The sequence below is a fragment of the Perna viridis genome, chromosome 10 (genome assembly GCF_037379345.1).
Source record: "Perna viridis isolate PV_CMFRI_1.1 ecotype Kerala chromosome 10, ASM3737934v1, whole genome shotgun sequence".
NCBI classification, from domain to species: Eukaryota; Metazoa; Mollusca; class Bivalvia; order Mytilida; family Mytilidae; genus Perna; species Perna viridis.
The window spans coordinates 39,793,553-39,810,889 of NC_142454.1; the positions used below are offsets into that span (position 1 = coordinate 39,793,553).

Genomic DNA, 17,337 nt, shown 5'->3' on the forward strand with positions numbered 1-17,337 from the left:
CCGCTTTAATAAGATGTCGCCATTATCGCATGTCGATTAGAAATTTGTTTACGTCAGGTACGTATGAATTTTCGTTGAGTTTGTCTGATTACAATTTTTTTTAAATTGTTGCAATTACTGTGTCATTCATGCATTATTTGTGCAAGTGTCTGTGCTTTGTTTCATTCGAAAACCATCCGTAAAAGTTGAAAATCGTAGTTATAAACTTGCTTACGTTTTACCTTCGAGTGAATGTGAAAATATGACGGGTAATACCACCCCCACTCAAATACAACTGACACATTTGCATCCTAGAAGCTGTACGGACTTATCAAATCTTGTAATAGTGACTTAAAACAACAATCTTTCAAATGGTTACCAAAACTATCCATAATGGATACTGCAATCACATATAGACGATCAGCCACTTCGGCCCGTTTCCGTTTCCGGTTTTAAGAAATTCACGTTATTTTCATCATTTTGTACAGCAGATTTCTGACTCAATTTTGCTACTTATTTTTCTGAATCATGATGTTCTGTGAATTGTGTATGATAAAGCCCCATTACTAATGAACATGAACTACAGAAATCATTTGCTTTTGATTAGTCGGTGCTTGCCCATGGTTACACGTATTTTTGTAGTGGAAAAAAGGGGGAAGGATTTTAAATTGAACATGTAGAATTAAAACAATCTTACTTTCTTAAAGAAAAGACGTTACAATACAATTTTAAATCCAAAATAAAAACCAGAAAAGCAAGAAAGGAAAGATTTAGAATTGACGTTAATTGTAGAATTTAGAAAAAAAATAAATAAATATACATTTATACTTTATGTTTAAAATACAAATGTACCATGTATATACACACATTTATGCTGTTTTACTTTTTGAGATTTTCGAATGGTATATTATTGAAATCTTCACTCACTGGTAAATTTAATTTAATTAAAACAAATGGATGCTTTGTTCCTTAATTTACACAAACATTAGTGATATTGGTTGCTATATTGCTATATAGATGTAGCTGGTTGGCAGGTATAGTGAGTGTGTTATGTGAGCAGTGTACAGTTGAAGGACGGGTAAGTGGCAAGTTCCTACTTTACTCAAGATATGCCAGTTACATGTAACCTCAATTGAATTTTCAAATTTAAAGTATTTAACTTATATAATTATGGAATGTATGAAAATTTGATCTTTGTACACACAAACCTACATGTACTTTTTAACATGTACAAATGTACAAAATTCAAGAGATGTGGATAGTATTATATTTGTCAAAATGCCTGTGTATTTTCAATACACATGTAGGCAATAGAAAGGATGGAGTATCATAAGTGATTAAATTGCATATTTAGGTCTTTTCAAAAGCTTGTGTTGATATCAAAGTACACACGTTTTGTTAATAAGGCAAACATTGTATTTGCATTAAAATGTCATTCATATTTTTTATATATTTTTTTTATTTTTTTATATTTTTTTTTAGAAAGTCATGACTTGAAGAAAGAGACAAAAGCAAGACCTTTTCTCATGAAAATATTTTTGCAAATGGTTCAAATAATAAATATGTGCTTTTACAATTACTTTGATTTTATTACACCTAGTACCTAGTTGCTACCACCATGTAAGATCAATATTGCGAATACTTGGTATGAAGACACTGACTGATCTACTTTTATGTCATTTCAAATGATTTTTTAACCTATTTAAATAAAAAAAAGCAAAACAATTCTTCCAGTAACTTAACAGTATTTTTCCTTAAAAAAAAGAGGTTAATTGTAGATCAGTTCTACTGTTATATCATGTGATATTATTGAAAAGCACAGGATGCTTTAACTAAGAGTGCTCACAGGTTTAAGTGAGTAGTGGTGGTGTTATGGTTGACTTCTGGTTGCTCATTTGTTCTATTGTGTTTGTGTGTTTCTTTTAGTTAATTTGTGTTCGCTTTGGTTTTTTCTTTCTCCCAGAATAATGGATATCCTTTTCTCACGCTTTAAAAGCAGGAGGTATATAGTAATCAAGGTGTCCATCTGTTTTTCTGTCCCTAGTTCTAAGCTTCAACTCATTTGAAACTGCTGATTGGAATTTAATGAAACATTTACTACATGATGCATTTGTCGTCTGTTCTTTTGCATATCAAATTGAAAAGATTTTGATGAAATTTACTTATTACATGATACAATTATTTACCTTTAAATTTGCTTTTATCTGAATGACTTAAATCACATATGGGGATCACCAAATGGTTTCCAGGGTATCACCAAGTGATTTTTGCTCACAACTTTTCCAATTTTAGAAGAAATTATGTTTAAAAATTTATGCAGGAAATTAGAGAACAATGTTAAGGTGTGATGCAAGCGGAAAAGAATACAGATACAAAAAGATTTTTTACCATTTTGTTTTCTGAGAACTTCCTAGGAAATTCACCATTTTGTTTTCTGAGAATTTCCTAGGAAAATGCTAACTTTCAGGTAAACAAATGCAAAGTTAAGACATTAATTTTTTACAAACTTTTTAATATGTGTGCAATGAACTTGGTCAACTAAATAAACTATAACTAGATTTTTCCAAAATAACAAGCATATTGTTATAATCAGTGATCTAAAAAGTATAAATAGATCAATTTTAAAATTTGGGCAATTTGTCAAATTTCGGAGATTCCTTATTTTAACCACGTCTTAAAGTAACGCATTTATATTTATCTTTTTATGGAAAAATGATGACGCACTCAGTAGTATAAATAAACAATGTTTGCAGCTGGGAATTTATCAGATGACAATGTTATAGCATGGGGGATTTGGCATGGTGGGGCGAAAATTGCTAGAAATCAAAATCATTCTGGTGTTTATCATTGATCCTTTACCTCACTTAGAATGTCTTTACAAGTAAAATCCAGAAAAGTTTTGCAACTTCATACTTAAGGTTTTAACATAAGAAGCTTCTGTGGTTTGAAAAATGATATCAGAACATAGGCTGGGGGAACAATGAGTACCCAATATAGGCATTCTTCCTGCATGTTTCACCAGGTAAGATATAATCAAGCATAAAAGTATATATCTACCACTAAATCAAAGAATTGATCATCATTAACAATATTTTCCACATAAAACCATCAATATGGTACGTCCATAAAACTGACAATGAATCTTTAACGATATCATTTGTATCCTTGAAGGGGAGATAATTTCTTAAGAATGGATTATAGAAATATAGCAAATTTAGGTTTACATGTACATGGTGTACAACCTGTGTCTCTAATTGAAAACTTTATAAACTTCTTAAGAATTACAATATCAGGCCAATATCTCACTTTTAATTTCCACAGGTTGTACAGCATGTACTTTTATGCAGCACTGCTTGACAGTCTTACTTGGAAACATACATGTACATATATACATGTATGTAACTGCAACTAAAACAGCCATGTACATATATGCTATATATACATTGCAAACACATGTACACTTTGTACATTTGTATTTCTTAACAAGGTTGGTAACGTTTTCTCTAGTCTGTTTCCAATTTCCATCATGAGGTCAAGAATTCGAAGTTCTGTTCATTTGCAATTGGAGGCTCTTAGCGTTTCAACATTTTCTACTCCCTCACATTTTCCTAGAAGACTCCTTTGCCTGAAATAGAAATGGACCAGCTGTATATTTCACTTGTTTGTTTTACAAAAACCTATTTCTCTCTTTATTGACATCATTTGGCATTTTTCAAACAATGCCCTCGAGTAAATGAATTGTTTTACTCAGAATTTCAATGAATAATACGAATTACCTTGACATGTATGTACATGTATACATTTGTAACAAGTAGAAAACCTCATAAATATTTATTATTTGACGAAGGGAATGATAGAAACGGAACTGAAATGCTTCAATCACCTTTCTGCCTTCCTTCAAACTTGTAATTCAAACTTATATCCTTTGGAATAACATGTATTTTTTTAAACCATTAAGGATTTAATTCATTTCAACATTTAATATAATATAACATGGACATTTATATGTTCATTGTATCTACTTGTAAATTTGTGTCTACAACACTGTAAGTGAAAGCTAAGAAGAAGAAAAAAATGACAATAACAAACAAGCAAATAATCCCCCCCCTCAAAAAAAAAAAAAAAAAAAAAAAAAGACATTTGAATGAGAATACTTGTATACTCTACACATAAGAATACTTACATGCACCGTTACATTTTATAAGTATACTAATATATGAATATTATAGTTATTCAGCATTTTACAGATAATGGATTTTTATAATTACATTTTGTTACTTTTCTGCCTTATTTTTCAAGAAACCAAAGCGGGGAACAAGCTTTGCAAGGGCCCGGCAACCAATACTATTGAAAATTCTTTTGGATCCCTAACAGAAAAAACAAACATCTTTTATGAATCAATTTTAAAATTTCATTTAGTAATGTATAAAATATGGTCAGTATTTATCAGCGTTTCCTATGTATTGTAGTTTTGTACGGTATATGGCCAAAACAAAAAGCATTTACCACACTGGAAAGTAGGTTCATTCTATACCTATTCCATACATTGTACCACACATTGTACATGTACATGTGCAAACTATAAAATGTACATTTGTACTTTTCCTGTAGTTATCAAAATATTTTGAGCTGTTAGATTTCTAATTTTTTTGAAAATGATGAATGTACATTTGTATCAATACATGTGTCTTACCTGTCTTTATTGAATTCGTTAGAATTTCGGTGATTCTGCCCAATATTTATCAATACCCCATTTTGGTCTATCCTTCACACACTACATTAACATGTTCTGCAGTGTTCTCTCAAGGCCTTTTAAGCATCGGTATAATTCATTGAAACAACAATATGCGTCGGGCGCATAGCCAGAGTTTTGAATGGTTAGACATATTTCAAAACACGATCTCTAATATTCCTGCATACCATTACCACCCATAATTACGTCGTTATTTCGTGACAAAGTTAGATATAGACGTCTTCGATAAAAAGGTACTCAAGTACGAGTTTAACATCTTATTTAAGCTGCTTAAGTGATGTTATTTCGTAGAATAGGGACATTTTCCAAACAAACAAAGAATGAACAGAATGTAGGAGATGGGAACATCTAATTTTCCAATTGACTCAGTCGGACTACATTAATTTCGTCCCACATACTGCTTTTATATAAAATATTTTGTTCTACCTTGTTTTTAAATGTTTTTCAGTGTTTCTCTGATTTCAATCTTTTAGTTGACACCCTTTTACTGTATAAATTGTATGAAGATAGGTATATGACATATATAGCATCTGAAAAAAAAGCTACTTTTTAAAGTGTATGAAAGGTCATGAAAATGTAACAGTTCAGCTCTATATTTTATAAAAAGGTCATTTAAAGCAACACTGATCTTTTAAATGTAACTATATATAATTTGAAGCATGGAGAAGGTGCATCGATAGGATAAGCGTCCTCTGCTCTTTTTATTAACACCCGCCGAGCAACTGATAAAAAGTCCGGGGCAGACGAAAGACGGAAGGCCTATGACACTTTAAACCAATGGGTTCTCATGTTGCAGATGGTTACACCGTATTACATGTTGATGGTGATTGGATGTTATTGAACAACTGTCTATTTACGTTTTGACAGCAAATCTGTAAATGATACAAATAGATAAAGGAAGTTTGATTAAAAAAAGATTTCTATCATTTCCAAACGAAATTGTGGTAATGCGTCTGCAATTTAAACGGCCATTCTTTTTTTTTCAGAAAATGCAATTTATATTTTTGTTAATGTATTAGGCGATCATAATTCATTTTGTATTGACCAATAACATTACATAAGTTGTACATTAAATGTGGGAACTAAGTTGTTATATTCTAAAGGGCGAAACATTTTCCTAGAATTTTCAGAAAAATGAAATATCAAGATACAGATGCAGTACTATATTTTCTTCGAAAATAGTAATCACTTTGGCAGATAATTTTTTATTATTTTTTGTTAGGAATATAGGAGGGTGAATATCAGACCCTAGTTGTTGAAGAGTAATCAAGGGAACCAAGATTCTAGCGGAAATCAAAAGAATGCAAACCAGAGATAAAGACTTGACATGAAACACAAACATACACAACAAAGTATAACCAAAACGATATGTACAAAGCAATACAAGTAATTGAATAATTCGGACTCCATAACAAACTGGAAGCCTGCTGGACCAGGTGCACCAGTGGAATAACCCACCGAGTTGCTAATAAAAAGTCAATTTTTTGGTAGACGGAAGAGGAAAGGAAATCTATGACATGTTGAACAAATCGGTTTTTATGGTGCAGATATATCCACTAGTTCATGACAACAACCATAAAGTTTGTGTAGTGATGACTACAGTCGTTTTGTAACTTAAAATTTTTCGTAACTGGATAAATATGTATAGGTTTAACTTGACTTGTCCAGTGAAACAAATTTCTCCAGCCAGTACATCCGTTAAACAAATAAGCCGAGACATTTTAGTTCAAGTTTTGATATAGTCGATTTTTCGACCAAAATTTATAATCGATCTATACATAACCTGACTAATATATTTAAGAAATACATGACTGTGGTATTTATGTTCTATGACAAAATACATGTACATCACCTGTATTGGATAAACGTTTTATGGAGTATGGGGCAATGGGGCGATGGGGAATGGGGGATGGGGAAATGGGCAATGGGGAATGGGGAATGGGGCGACGGGGAATGGGGCAATGGGGAGTGGGGCATTGGGAATAGGGTAAATGAATAGGGCAATGAAAATGGTTCGAGGGAATAATTTTGATTTGTCAATCAAACAAATTATTTCGCCTTTTTCCGCTAGCCACATACCTATCATAATTATATGACAGTAATTAAAATAATTTTAAACAAGCTTGTTTTCGAGTAATTGTAAATTATTTCAGCTGTCGCATTTCATTATTCATTGATAGATTTCTTAAATATTAACCGGAAGTACATTTCTACAATATTTAATTCATGTAATTTCTGGTCGTTATAGATTGAAAATGTTCGCGCTCACACGATTTCTAAACGTAAATCATATTTGAAAATTCATACAAAATAAAAGTTTATACAGAAAATAATGCCAAGGTTTGTTTCGCGTCTAAACTAAGTACCAAGATTTCCAACGCAAGCATGAAGATTATATTGAAATCAGATGATCTTGATTGTGCAGAAGATAATGTATGCGAATTTTCCTTTCAATGGATAACAGCCCGGTGTATTGAGAAGGGCCTTGAACCAAATGGTAAAAACTTAAGAGAAGTTGCTAATAATCTGCTAATATTAGTAAGATTTCCTGTCGTAGATATGAAATATTTTTCAAATAATGTTGTAAAGACGGGCATTTTGACATCTGATGAAACAATAAGTGTCTACCAATCTCAATTTACTGAGGACAATGAAAACGTATTACATGTACAAAGAAACCAAAAGTGTCCTGTCAAAAAGTGAAAAGTCTACACGTTAACACGAAACTGTCAAACAGCGGGAGGACAATACCAGCCGAACGTGGTACAGGCTCTCCCGTTTCTACCCCACAAAGTGGTATGGTTAAAATGGTCACGATATGCCTTCCCATCATTGTTCGACGCCAGGTAGAATATCTATACGATATGGGTAGCCCTTATTATGATTCCAATGATATGAATTTTCAAAGATTACCAATTTTTTATTGCCAAACATATCTTAATATACACGACAAATACGATAATGTGGTGATCCAAGACTCGGTGCCATTTGATATCAATGGTGGTAACCATACTCTTGAAATATATCTACCCACTGCAGTTCAGATTACGGCTGGAGATGATTATACAATTACAATGACGTTGTCTGTTCATTTTTCAGACGTCCAATAACTTAAAGGAGCAAAATGTAAAGACTCAATTCTAGAATCGACAACTTGAGTCAAAATGACTTTTAAAACCTCAGCAAAAGATACATCTGGCACAAACAAAGATAGTGGTCAATATAGTTGTTTTTCTTTCATTGTGTAATCACATGATATATTGAATCCTAATAATGACAATAACTTGCATCATCAACGTTGACAGCATGTCTAGAAGCTTCCCGATCATCGAATTAACCGTCCCTCTCATGAATGGGGTACTTACATTCAGCTTAAAAACCAATAAGAGAGCTTTGTTTTAATTTCATATAAAAATTGTGCACCTCATCATGCTCCTAGCATTGAAAAAATAGATGCGTTTAGTTTAACATTTTTAGTCTGTTGAACTTTGCCATTTTTCGTCACTTTATGTTGTGGATGGTACAATATACAGTACCTGAACCGATCTGTGCAACAAAAATTGCGATCGGTCATCGATCACCGATCAGTTGCCGATCAGTCATTGATCCGTCAAACCGACCAAACAAACCGGTAAACGCATCACGTGACCACAGAGCGGTCAATATATTTTACAGTTTCCAGTGTTTTCTCTGTCAATTTTACACATTTACATTATGCAATAAATCTGAACATCAATCTATACTTTTTTACATTTGTTTTTTTAAAGATTCATTCGTCATTTTACATACCAAAACTGCGATCAAATTGGTCATCGGTCATCCATTCGTCAGCGATCAATCAGTCAACGGTCATCGATCCGTCAAATCGTTGCGCGGATCGGTTCAGAGGCTGTATGTGTCACCTTTAATTCAAAAGGTATTCAATAAACAGTTTTCGAACTTTTCATTGTGTGAATGGCGTGAATATAAAGAGTAAAGATTTGCACCTCCTGTAATGGACGTATTTGACAAATATACAACATGACCACTTATCGAAACCATTTGCTTTCATAAGTACATACTTTCAATAATTTGTAATCAACACATTTTGAAATGGACTTTTTATAAATTAAGTTAATATGTACTTTGGTATTCCTGTTTTTGTAACTGTCCTTCATAATGAAACTGTAACTATTTGTTTGAATCTTGTTACTAGTGCTCAGGGTATATTGTAATTTGAATAACGTAAGTTTCTTACAGTCAGATTGTAGTATTTATTGAGTTACAGTCTTTGTAAGAATCATGCTTTGGATTAACTAAACAGAAAAAAATAATTCCTAACGGACGTAACTTGTAAAACGCAGACTTGTAAACGAAAATATCAATGTATATTCCAGTACGTCTTCTTGCAGGTTACAAATGCATGATATAAGTACACAATTGCAAGGAATTTTCCGATAAAATATAAAGGGACAATGGGGATTAAGGGCTCTTATTGGTCTAAAACACAACTGAAAATTAGAATGCAAGGCTTAGCGTTGTTACCGTAAATTGTGTATTAAGATATCTTAATCCATAACAACTGTTAAAGCATAAGGATTTCTTAAAAATGTGCATTGTGTCGTTCCCTCCGCGGGACTCGAACTCGTACCGATGTGACATCTATGCCAACACCGCCTGCACTAAGGTCAGCGCCCTAGACCACTTGGCCAGCTAGGCTATATAAAAATATAGCTTTCGCTGGTCGAGTCATTCCTCCTCGTAGATTGATCTAGGGTTGTAACTTTGTACACGATGAATGGTAGTACGGGACAGCTCATGTAGGTGTTGTTATGTAAGATAGAGGATCAAATTAACGATATATTTCACAACAAATCAATATTATTCAAACGTCTGAGAATGTGACGACTCGGTACACTGCTCCATCGGATCAAATTGATACAGGGGAGATAATTTAAGCGAAGAAAGGTCTGAAGAATTTCCCACGATGTTGGAACTGTCAAATTTGCGAAGCATATTTTTGGTCAATCCCTCTGCGGGACTCGAACTCGTACCGCCGTGACATCTAGATAGTAGGCATTAGTCAGTTTTGATAGTCTTTTTCTATTTTAGTGAGAATTGAAAATGTTCATCATATCATTTTATGAAATGGAAATCGTTATGATTTTGTCACTGTATGAGATGTGCTTGCATTTAGACCATCGATCATTTTTAAATATAAAATACCATGTCTATTTATATCAGAAAAATCTTTTCCGCTGCATGATATTTATATTGAGTAATATTTGTTAGATTGTGATATGTATTTAATTATCTGTATTAGTTAAAAGTCCACAGGCGCACCTTACCTGCAATTGACCTCATTCAGTTTAAACCACGATACTTATTTTTGATATGATTTGAATTTGTTTGAAACTTATTTACCGAAAGAAGACTTTTGAATAAGGTAAGATACTCATGAACAATCCTTTCTTCAAATGAAGCTTGTTTACATTTTTGAAGTTTCTGATTAATACTGGTGAAATCTATACATTTTTTGTTTCTTTTTCTGTTTTGTTTTGTACTCCAAATTTAGATCATTGCTATGATAACATTATAATGCAAACAGTGTTTGTTTACATCCTCGTTTTTTTCCTCTGTGGATGGGTCTGAAATTATTAGAATTTACTTTCAAACTATGAATAAATTTATTTAAACTTTCTCAAAGCAATACAAAGAAAGTCTTATGATAACACAATAATGGAAGTTTTAAATGAAATACCTGGACATAAATTTGGCCTACTTTTATTTTCACGATATCAAAAACATCGCAAATAAAGCAAACATTAAAACATTGCCAACAAATTGCCGCTAGACTGTATAATGATCTGTGAGTACAATGTTCCTGCTATAATAGCTATGATGTACAGTATTTACACAGCATTTCTTGTTTTTATTTTGGTTTAAATATTTGCCTTTGACAGTAACTATGATTGAACCCCACGTTTCCTTTCGAGAGGCAACAATGGAAGATTTTGATGACGTCATGTCTATACATTATGACATTAAACGTGAGGGAGACAGACTTCCGCAATACTTTCCTCTGTGGATCAAGGATCCAAATTATTATCCATTGGTATCGGTCATTAATAGAACAACTGTAAGTTTATTACTGAGTAAAAGAGTTCTTCGATATTAAATTTGAGTTAGATAAAATATAGCCATTTTAACCAATATACGCTAGGAATATTTTCATATCGTCGTGCATTCGTAGAAAAAATATCATTAACATGGATTTTTTTTTCAATTATATAAGTTTTGTCACGACAATTTGTCAATTATTTATCATTGTCACTATTATGAATTTTGTTTATAACTTTAAATGTATTGGTGGTAATAAGCAACATACACATATTTTATTATTTACAAAATTACCAAAATGATTTGATAAAAGTTTATATGCTAATTTCATTTCGGAAATTGTTTCAGAAACTCGAAAATTCAACTTTTTTATGCATTTCTTTGATAAATTGTGATTGTCACTATGCAAAATAGCCACAAGTTACCATAATAATGAGGAATGAATTATGGATTTGACATTCGAAGAAAAGCAAAAAGTGGGTGTTTTGGAGATTAAGGATACAACTTGTAATGAGACCAAAAATCTGTTACAGCAAGACAAATTGAATCATGGATGGGATGTTTTGGCCGTTAAAAAATATAAGAGTTTATAACTCGGGTAAACGGTGGTTGTTTCAGCCGACATATTATAACAATGCATAAATATGTAAAATAATGAACCTCTATGAAGATACAAATGACAATAAAGAGGATGACATTAATCTAAAATGTTCTGAAATAAGTTCATTTAAATATGCACTTAGTTTCAAACAAAGTTGCTGTAACGTTTCTTCATTATTTTTCGTTATAAAAAAACAAGCGTAAGGAAATTAAAAACTTATACTAGGTTTAAAAATTGAAAGAATTATTGATTTTTTAAGATTTTTATGCAACATTGCTTTATATGTTAAATACTGCATACCACTATCGATTATCCAACTTGGCTTATGATATTTGTTAGAAATAAATTGATATATTCATACTCTCATGTTTTAGATAGCAATCTGTTGCCTCAAAGTTATTGACGGGGGGAAGACAGGATTATTTTCAAACATATACATATGCAAAAAATACCAGGGGAGAGGACTTTTTCCTAAACTGGTCAACGCACTTATGCAAAGGCATGGTAATATTAAAGACTTCATTGCTCTATCTCATCACAGATTGACAATTAAACCTTACATAGATCTTGGATTGTGCAAACATATTACACAGATGGTAAGCTTCTCAACTAGATTTTAAATGTCAGAATAAAAATTCTTTCTGATAAAGGTTGTAACAAAATTACCCAAAGCATAATCGTAAAAAGGAAAATGAAAAATATTTTACAGTGCACACAAGCTCCACACAGCGGTAGACGCTCGTTTCTTCTTTTACTTACCGCAGCAGATATGCCTTACACTGTCGGAGCTTTTCTGTTCCGTTGGTACATGCGTTACAATGTGAATTGAAACTTTTTTTGGTTTAGGCGGATGGAATAATTTGTGCATGTTCAAAATATACAAACCTTTGTTGATTGTTTTATTCAGATCATTGTTTTGGTAGGACATTATTTCAGACCTGATAGAAAGTAAACAATATTTAGTGCATGGGTTAAGATATCCCGCAAACACACCTCCCAATCATAAAGTCCAATATAATTTAAGGTACTTTCGTACAACTCATTCACAAATCAATTTATCGCCAAAAATTTAACTGAGGAATTTTTACATTTTCTGGACACTGGTGATTCCTTTTTGATGTCAATACCACGTGTTTTGTTCGGTTTTTTTTCTATGTCGTCCAACTTCCACATTCTATTGAACAAAGTTAATTAACATATAAAGGTATCATCATATAGCATGTGTAACAGCTGTTTTGTTATTTCAATAAAAATGCGGTCTTTCTTTTTGGGTGCCTTAAATTTAAAAGGTGTAAAAATGCAAAACTACTCCTACCCCAATGATATATCACTTAAATGACTTGATAGAAGCGCTATATAAAACCCGACTTAACCCACTATTCCTATCGTAATACATGTAAAAATTCAGGAATATTGAGGTGGTTCCTATCTTTCAGGTTAATATACCCATTTGTTTTACAGACTTTATATTTGCCTAGGTATTATCGGTTCTGTTATTTCGTTCTTACCCTACATTGACAACCTTTGAGTATTTATGCTTCAGTATTTTCTGTTTAGAAGTATCGCGTCGGAAGAATTTGAATGAACGAACTAAAAGAATGAACATGGTGTGAGGGTATAATTTAAGAACAAACGAAAATTTACAGATTTTACCAATTTTTTTATGCACAGGTATTGCCAATACTTTGTGTTTGTGTAAATATCTGAATAGTTAAAAATCCCACATTGGTGTAATTTTTAATTAGACAACTTTTAAACAATCCGCCACTATAAAAATTGAAAGTACGCGTATATAAAAAGTCACTGAAATAATTCATTTTCTATTCTGTTCATTCTGTTCAACAAAAGAATGCTTGATACAACACTACAGTGTGAATTTAAGCAGTCTTTCTAAAATCAGACAGAAGGTGATTCTTTCTTGCATGTCAAGAATCCATCGAATTCAGTTTTATGTCTTGTTTTTACTGATTACATAACCAGTCTTAGTTTTTCGTTTGGTTGTTGCGCTTTTGGGATAAAATTATATAGATTGTACATGAAATTGGCATTTTGCAGAAGTTGTCTGTCTTGAAATGGTTTCATTTGATTGATTTCAGTGGGAGATGAATGTTTGTTTTTCTAAAAAGTGCAGTATCATTAGGTGACGGTTTGGTATATGTAGACTGAAAAAGCATTGTTTGCTTACTGTCTTTTTCTACACCATGAATCGCATTACTATTGGCACTTTCGTGAACTTGCACTTAAAATTTGGATTAAATCGTCGGTTGGTATAGCCAATATTATCCACATTTAAAATGTTCCATTTATTCATATTTTATTTCTGAGTTTTTATTACAGGATTTGGTTACCTACCAGGGGACTAGTCAGCTACTAAAAAGAAATCCGAACAATGAATACGCGAGAAAAATTTGCACTCTAGCGCCAAAAAATATACGGACTCTGATTCAACATAAGGAGCAATATTCGACATTGTTTCGAGATGGTAGATTAATAGTAGATTCAACACCTTACAAGCCGATTGAAGCAAATATATCTCTTATCTATACTCATCAAACGAAAATTATTGCATCTTACCTGGAAGACCCCCGAAAAACGTTGCTTACTTTTGGAACTCATTACCGGCTTATCACTGGTGAAATATTTTGCAAGTTAAGTATGTATGGAACATTCAATGACTCTATTCAATCACATATATATGGTCACATTGAATTCTTTCAACAAGAAGCCAAAGAGTTCATAATTGAGTTTCTAGCAGAAAAGTTCGACCAAACCTTTCATCGTTCAATGATTGACTTAGGACTTCATAGGGCACCACTAGATGTATATGGTCGTACAAGTGCAAATGTTGTTGGATTTGGATACCCATTTCTTTTGAAAAAGAATATTAAATTGGCTAAACTATAAATCAATATTCCAAAAAAAATTAACATATTAATCGATTAGATATTCAAGTGTTCTTTATAAATATGTCGAATAAAAAAAGTTTTTTTTCATTTTCGTCGAAAATTAATTTGTTCACTGATTTGCACTTTATACTAATTAAAAAGAGGGGCACACTTTTGAAAAAAAATGCTGTTGATTACAATATTTTCTATTGAACAAAGTAATAAAGAATGTGGTAAGCAGAAAAAGTTCATTAACTAAGGCGAAAATGGATGAGCTGAACATGTGTCACATGAAAAACAACAAATCATTATATGCATTAATCGCCGCCGCAAGTTACATTTTATATAGCACATGCCTCATCTATGGCAAGCTTAGTTTCAAACGGTTTGAAAATGAGTATGCGTATTCAAAACAAGATCGATAAACCCGCCATTGACCCAGACAGATAGTTTTTGGATAAAATGAATCCACTTAGGAGTTTGAAAGTGGCACTAAATAGAATTGTCTGTTTCACAGATTTACGAAAGTAAACAAACGCATTGGTAGACGACAAAAATAGACACATCTTTTTTTATCTTATCAACTTGTTGGAAAGATTTAAGCCTTTTGCAGACATAGGAAAATGCTGTTATTAATGCGTTTGCTTATTTCTTTACTCTCAAGTGAATGATTTTTTTTGTAAATTGTTCCGCGATGTCATAGGGAGGTTTAGCGCGATGTAAAACCTAGAGGACAACAAAAGCAACAAGGCTTCAAACATTTACCAACAGATGTTTGAGAAGCGTTCTGAAGATCACATGGGAAGATAAGTTTACAAATGAAAAGTCATCGCGTTGGTCGTGTAGTTTGATTAATAGTTTTTTTTTACCATTGATCTCTTAGTGTATGTCGATATCAGGCTTCACAGATTTCAATTTTTATTTCAGCATCATTATAAAGGTGAAATAAAATCAATAAAACAGTAGACCAAATCATTTGCATTACTCGAACATTTAATGATAAAATCTAATAAATGTATCATGCTCAGGCATGACGCCCAAATTTTTTTTGCTATATAAAAAGATTGAAATAATGGTCCCAGCCATATCCTGAGTTAGGTTTTTTTGCGAATTAACAACACAAAGGTTTTTTTTTTATATTTTTCTCCGTTAAGAAATACAATTTACTTTACCTTGTAAGCTTATATTCCTATAAATTCTTAAATGAATTATACAAACTCATAAAATGATTGCGGAAAAATAGACGTTGACGATAAATTGAATTGTTTGGTATTTTGTGGAGCTGATTAACCTGTATTTTTAAAGGTAGACATACTACTTAAAATAGAATTATGACGTCAACACGCGTCGCTAGATGTACAATGTACTATCTCGTACAAATGCAATCGTGTTTGGATTTAGATACCCATATCTTACGAGAAAGGATTTTAAATTGGCTTAACTTGAAGGAGGTAGATCTTGGGTAAGAGGCACAACTCCTACTAATCATTGGAACGTTTGTACTCGGCATTTCACATCAATCTCATGTAATCATCTAAGTAACTTGGACTGATTTCATTCTGTTTCAAATGCAAATGAGTTATGTCCCTTAGCCTAGGTCTACCTCCTTAAATCAATATTCATTAACACACATACTCATCGTTTACAAGAAAACAAATTTAAATTGCTTTAATTCAAAATTCCTATAATAAAGTAGGATTGTTTCATATACATGAAAGATATGAGTTTAAGTGTAGGTGAATATTACGAGTGGGATTCTGTTGATTTATTCGTACACTTGTAATCTTTTGAAATGAGCCAATAATGTGAGAGATCTGCGGAGTTTGTCTTTCATACTACACGTGCATTTATGTCTGTATTGTGTGTCTTTAGTTACATATTAGATTCGATACATGTAGCCAAAACAATACATTTAGTTCCCTGGCCATAAAATAAAACCCATACGATAACACTAATAGCATTCGTATCAATTTACTAAACAAGGAACCTTTAGGGAGAAATTGACAATTTATTTGTCTCGGTTCGATACCTAAAGACCGATAAATGAGTTTTACAATGTATGACCAACACAGTCGTTAATTACAAAAGCTCGTTTTTTATTCATGCGTAAAATTTATATATATATATAAGGAAGGATATCTGTTATCCGAAATATTCAATTTAAATTTTTGCCATCTTCTGGTGATGTTAAACATATTTAGACGTTATATAAACGTCTAAATATGTTTAACATCACCAGAAGATGGAAAAATTTAAATTGAGTATTTCGGATAACAGATATCCTTACTCAGCACAAAACTCATAAAACTATATGAGCATAAAACTCACAAAGTTCAAGATCAAAACAGATTCAGAAGCTGAATCGCGTACGCTGTGGGTGATTGTACCTTTATCAACGGCTCAAATAAGCAACTGATGAGGAACCTGAATGAAAATAACAAAGAGGGTCTTTTTATCAAAGTTACAATTAACTGTGGAAAAACAATTTAAAAAAATAAAAAATCCAAATATAGTAGTACGGCGTATTGATGTATAGCAAGTAGTGCTGTACCAGCTTAGATCCAAGACCTAAAAATGAATTATTTTTTCTCGTTAATTCCATCTGGAGAAGTTGTTTGCAATTTCTTCATCCAAAAGCTTTCCCGAGATACTCTTTTACATTTTGACCAGTTTTTATTATGTTCTATGATCGTCACAACAATGTTGTGGAGATCCTCCTGAGTGTGTCCGGCAGATCTAAGATGGCGACTTAGAGGGAGGTCTGGTTTGCATTTGTAGTCACTGCGATGACCATTCATACGCCTGTTGAAAGGTTGTTCTGTTTCGCCAACGTACTGCATACCACATCGGCACTGGAGAAGGTATATGGTATTTTCGGTTTTGCAAGTTACGTCACAAAAAATGGCAAATTCTTTTCCAGTGCAGTAGCTTTTAAAAGATTTGGTGTGCAGCATCTGGGTACAGGTCTTACATCTCTTATCTCCACATGGTCGACACTGGCCCGTTGTATTTTGCTTGGG

The 17,337-nt window shown here is 32.5% G+C and overlaps 1 protein-coding gene across 2 annotated transcripts; it reads left to right on the forward strand.

Moving 5' to 3' along the window:
• The first annotated feature begins 990 nt into the window (after positions 1-990).
• On the forward strand, positions 991-14,425 carry LOC148605733 (histidine N-acetyltransferase-like). 2 transcript variants are annotated; one of them, XM_088549769.1, is made up of 4 exons: positions 991-1,057; positions 10,675-10,850; positions 11,807-12,028; positions 13,770-14,425. In XM_088549769.1, the coding sequence occupies exons 2-4, from the start codon at positions 10,680-10,682 to the stop codon at positions 14,334-14,336; spliced, it is 960 nt and encodes a 319-aa protein (XP_088405895.1). In that variant the 5' UTR covers positions 991-1,057; positions 10,675-10,679; the 3' UTR covers positions 14,337-14,425. The 2 variants fall into 2 exon arrangements, with proteins under 2 accessions (XP_088405895.1, XP_088405896.1); XM_088549770.1 differs by lacking the exon at positions 991-1,057 and adding an exon at positions 8,949-10,157.
• Positions 14,426-17,337: the final 2,912 nt, after the last annotated feature.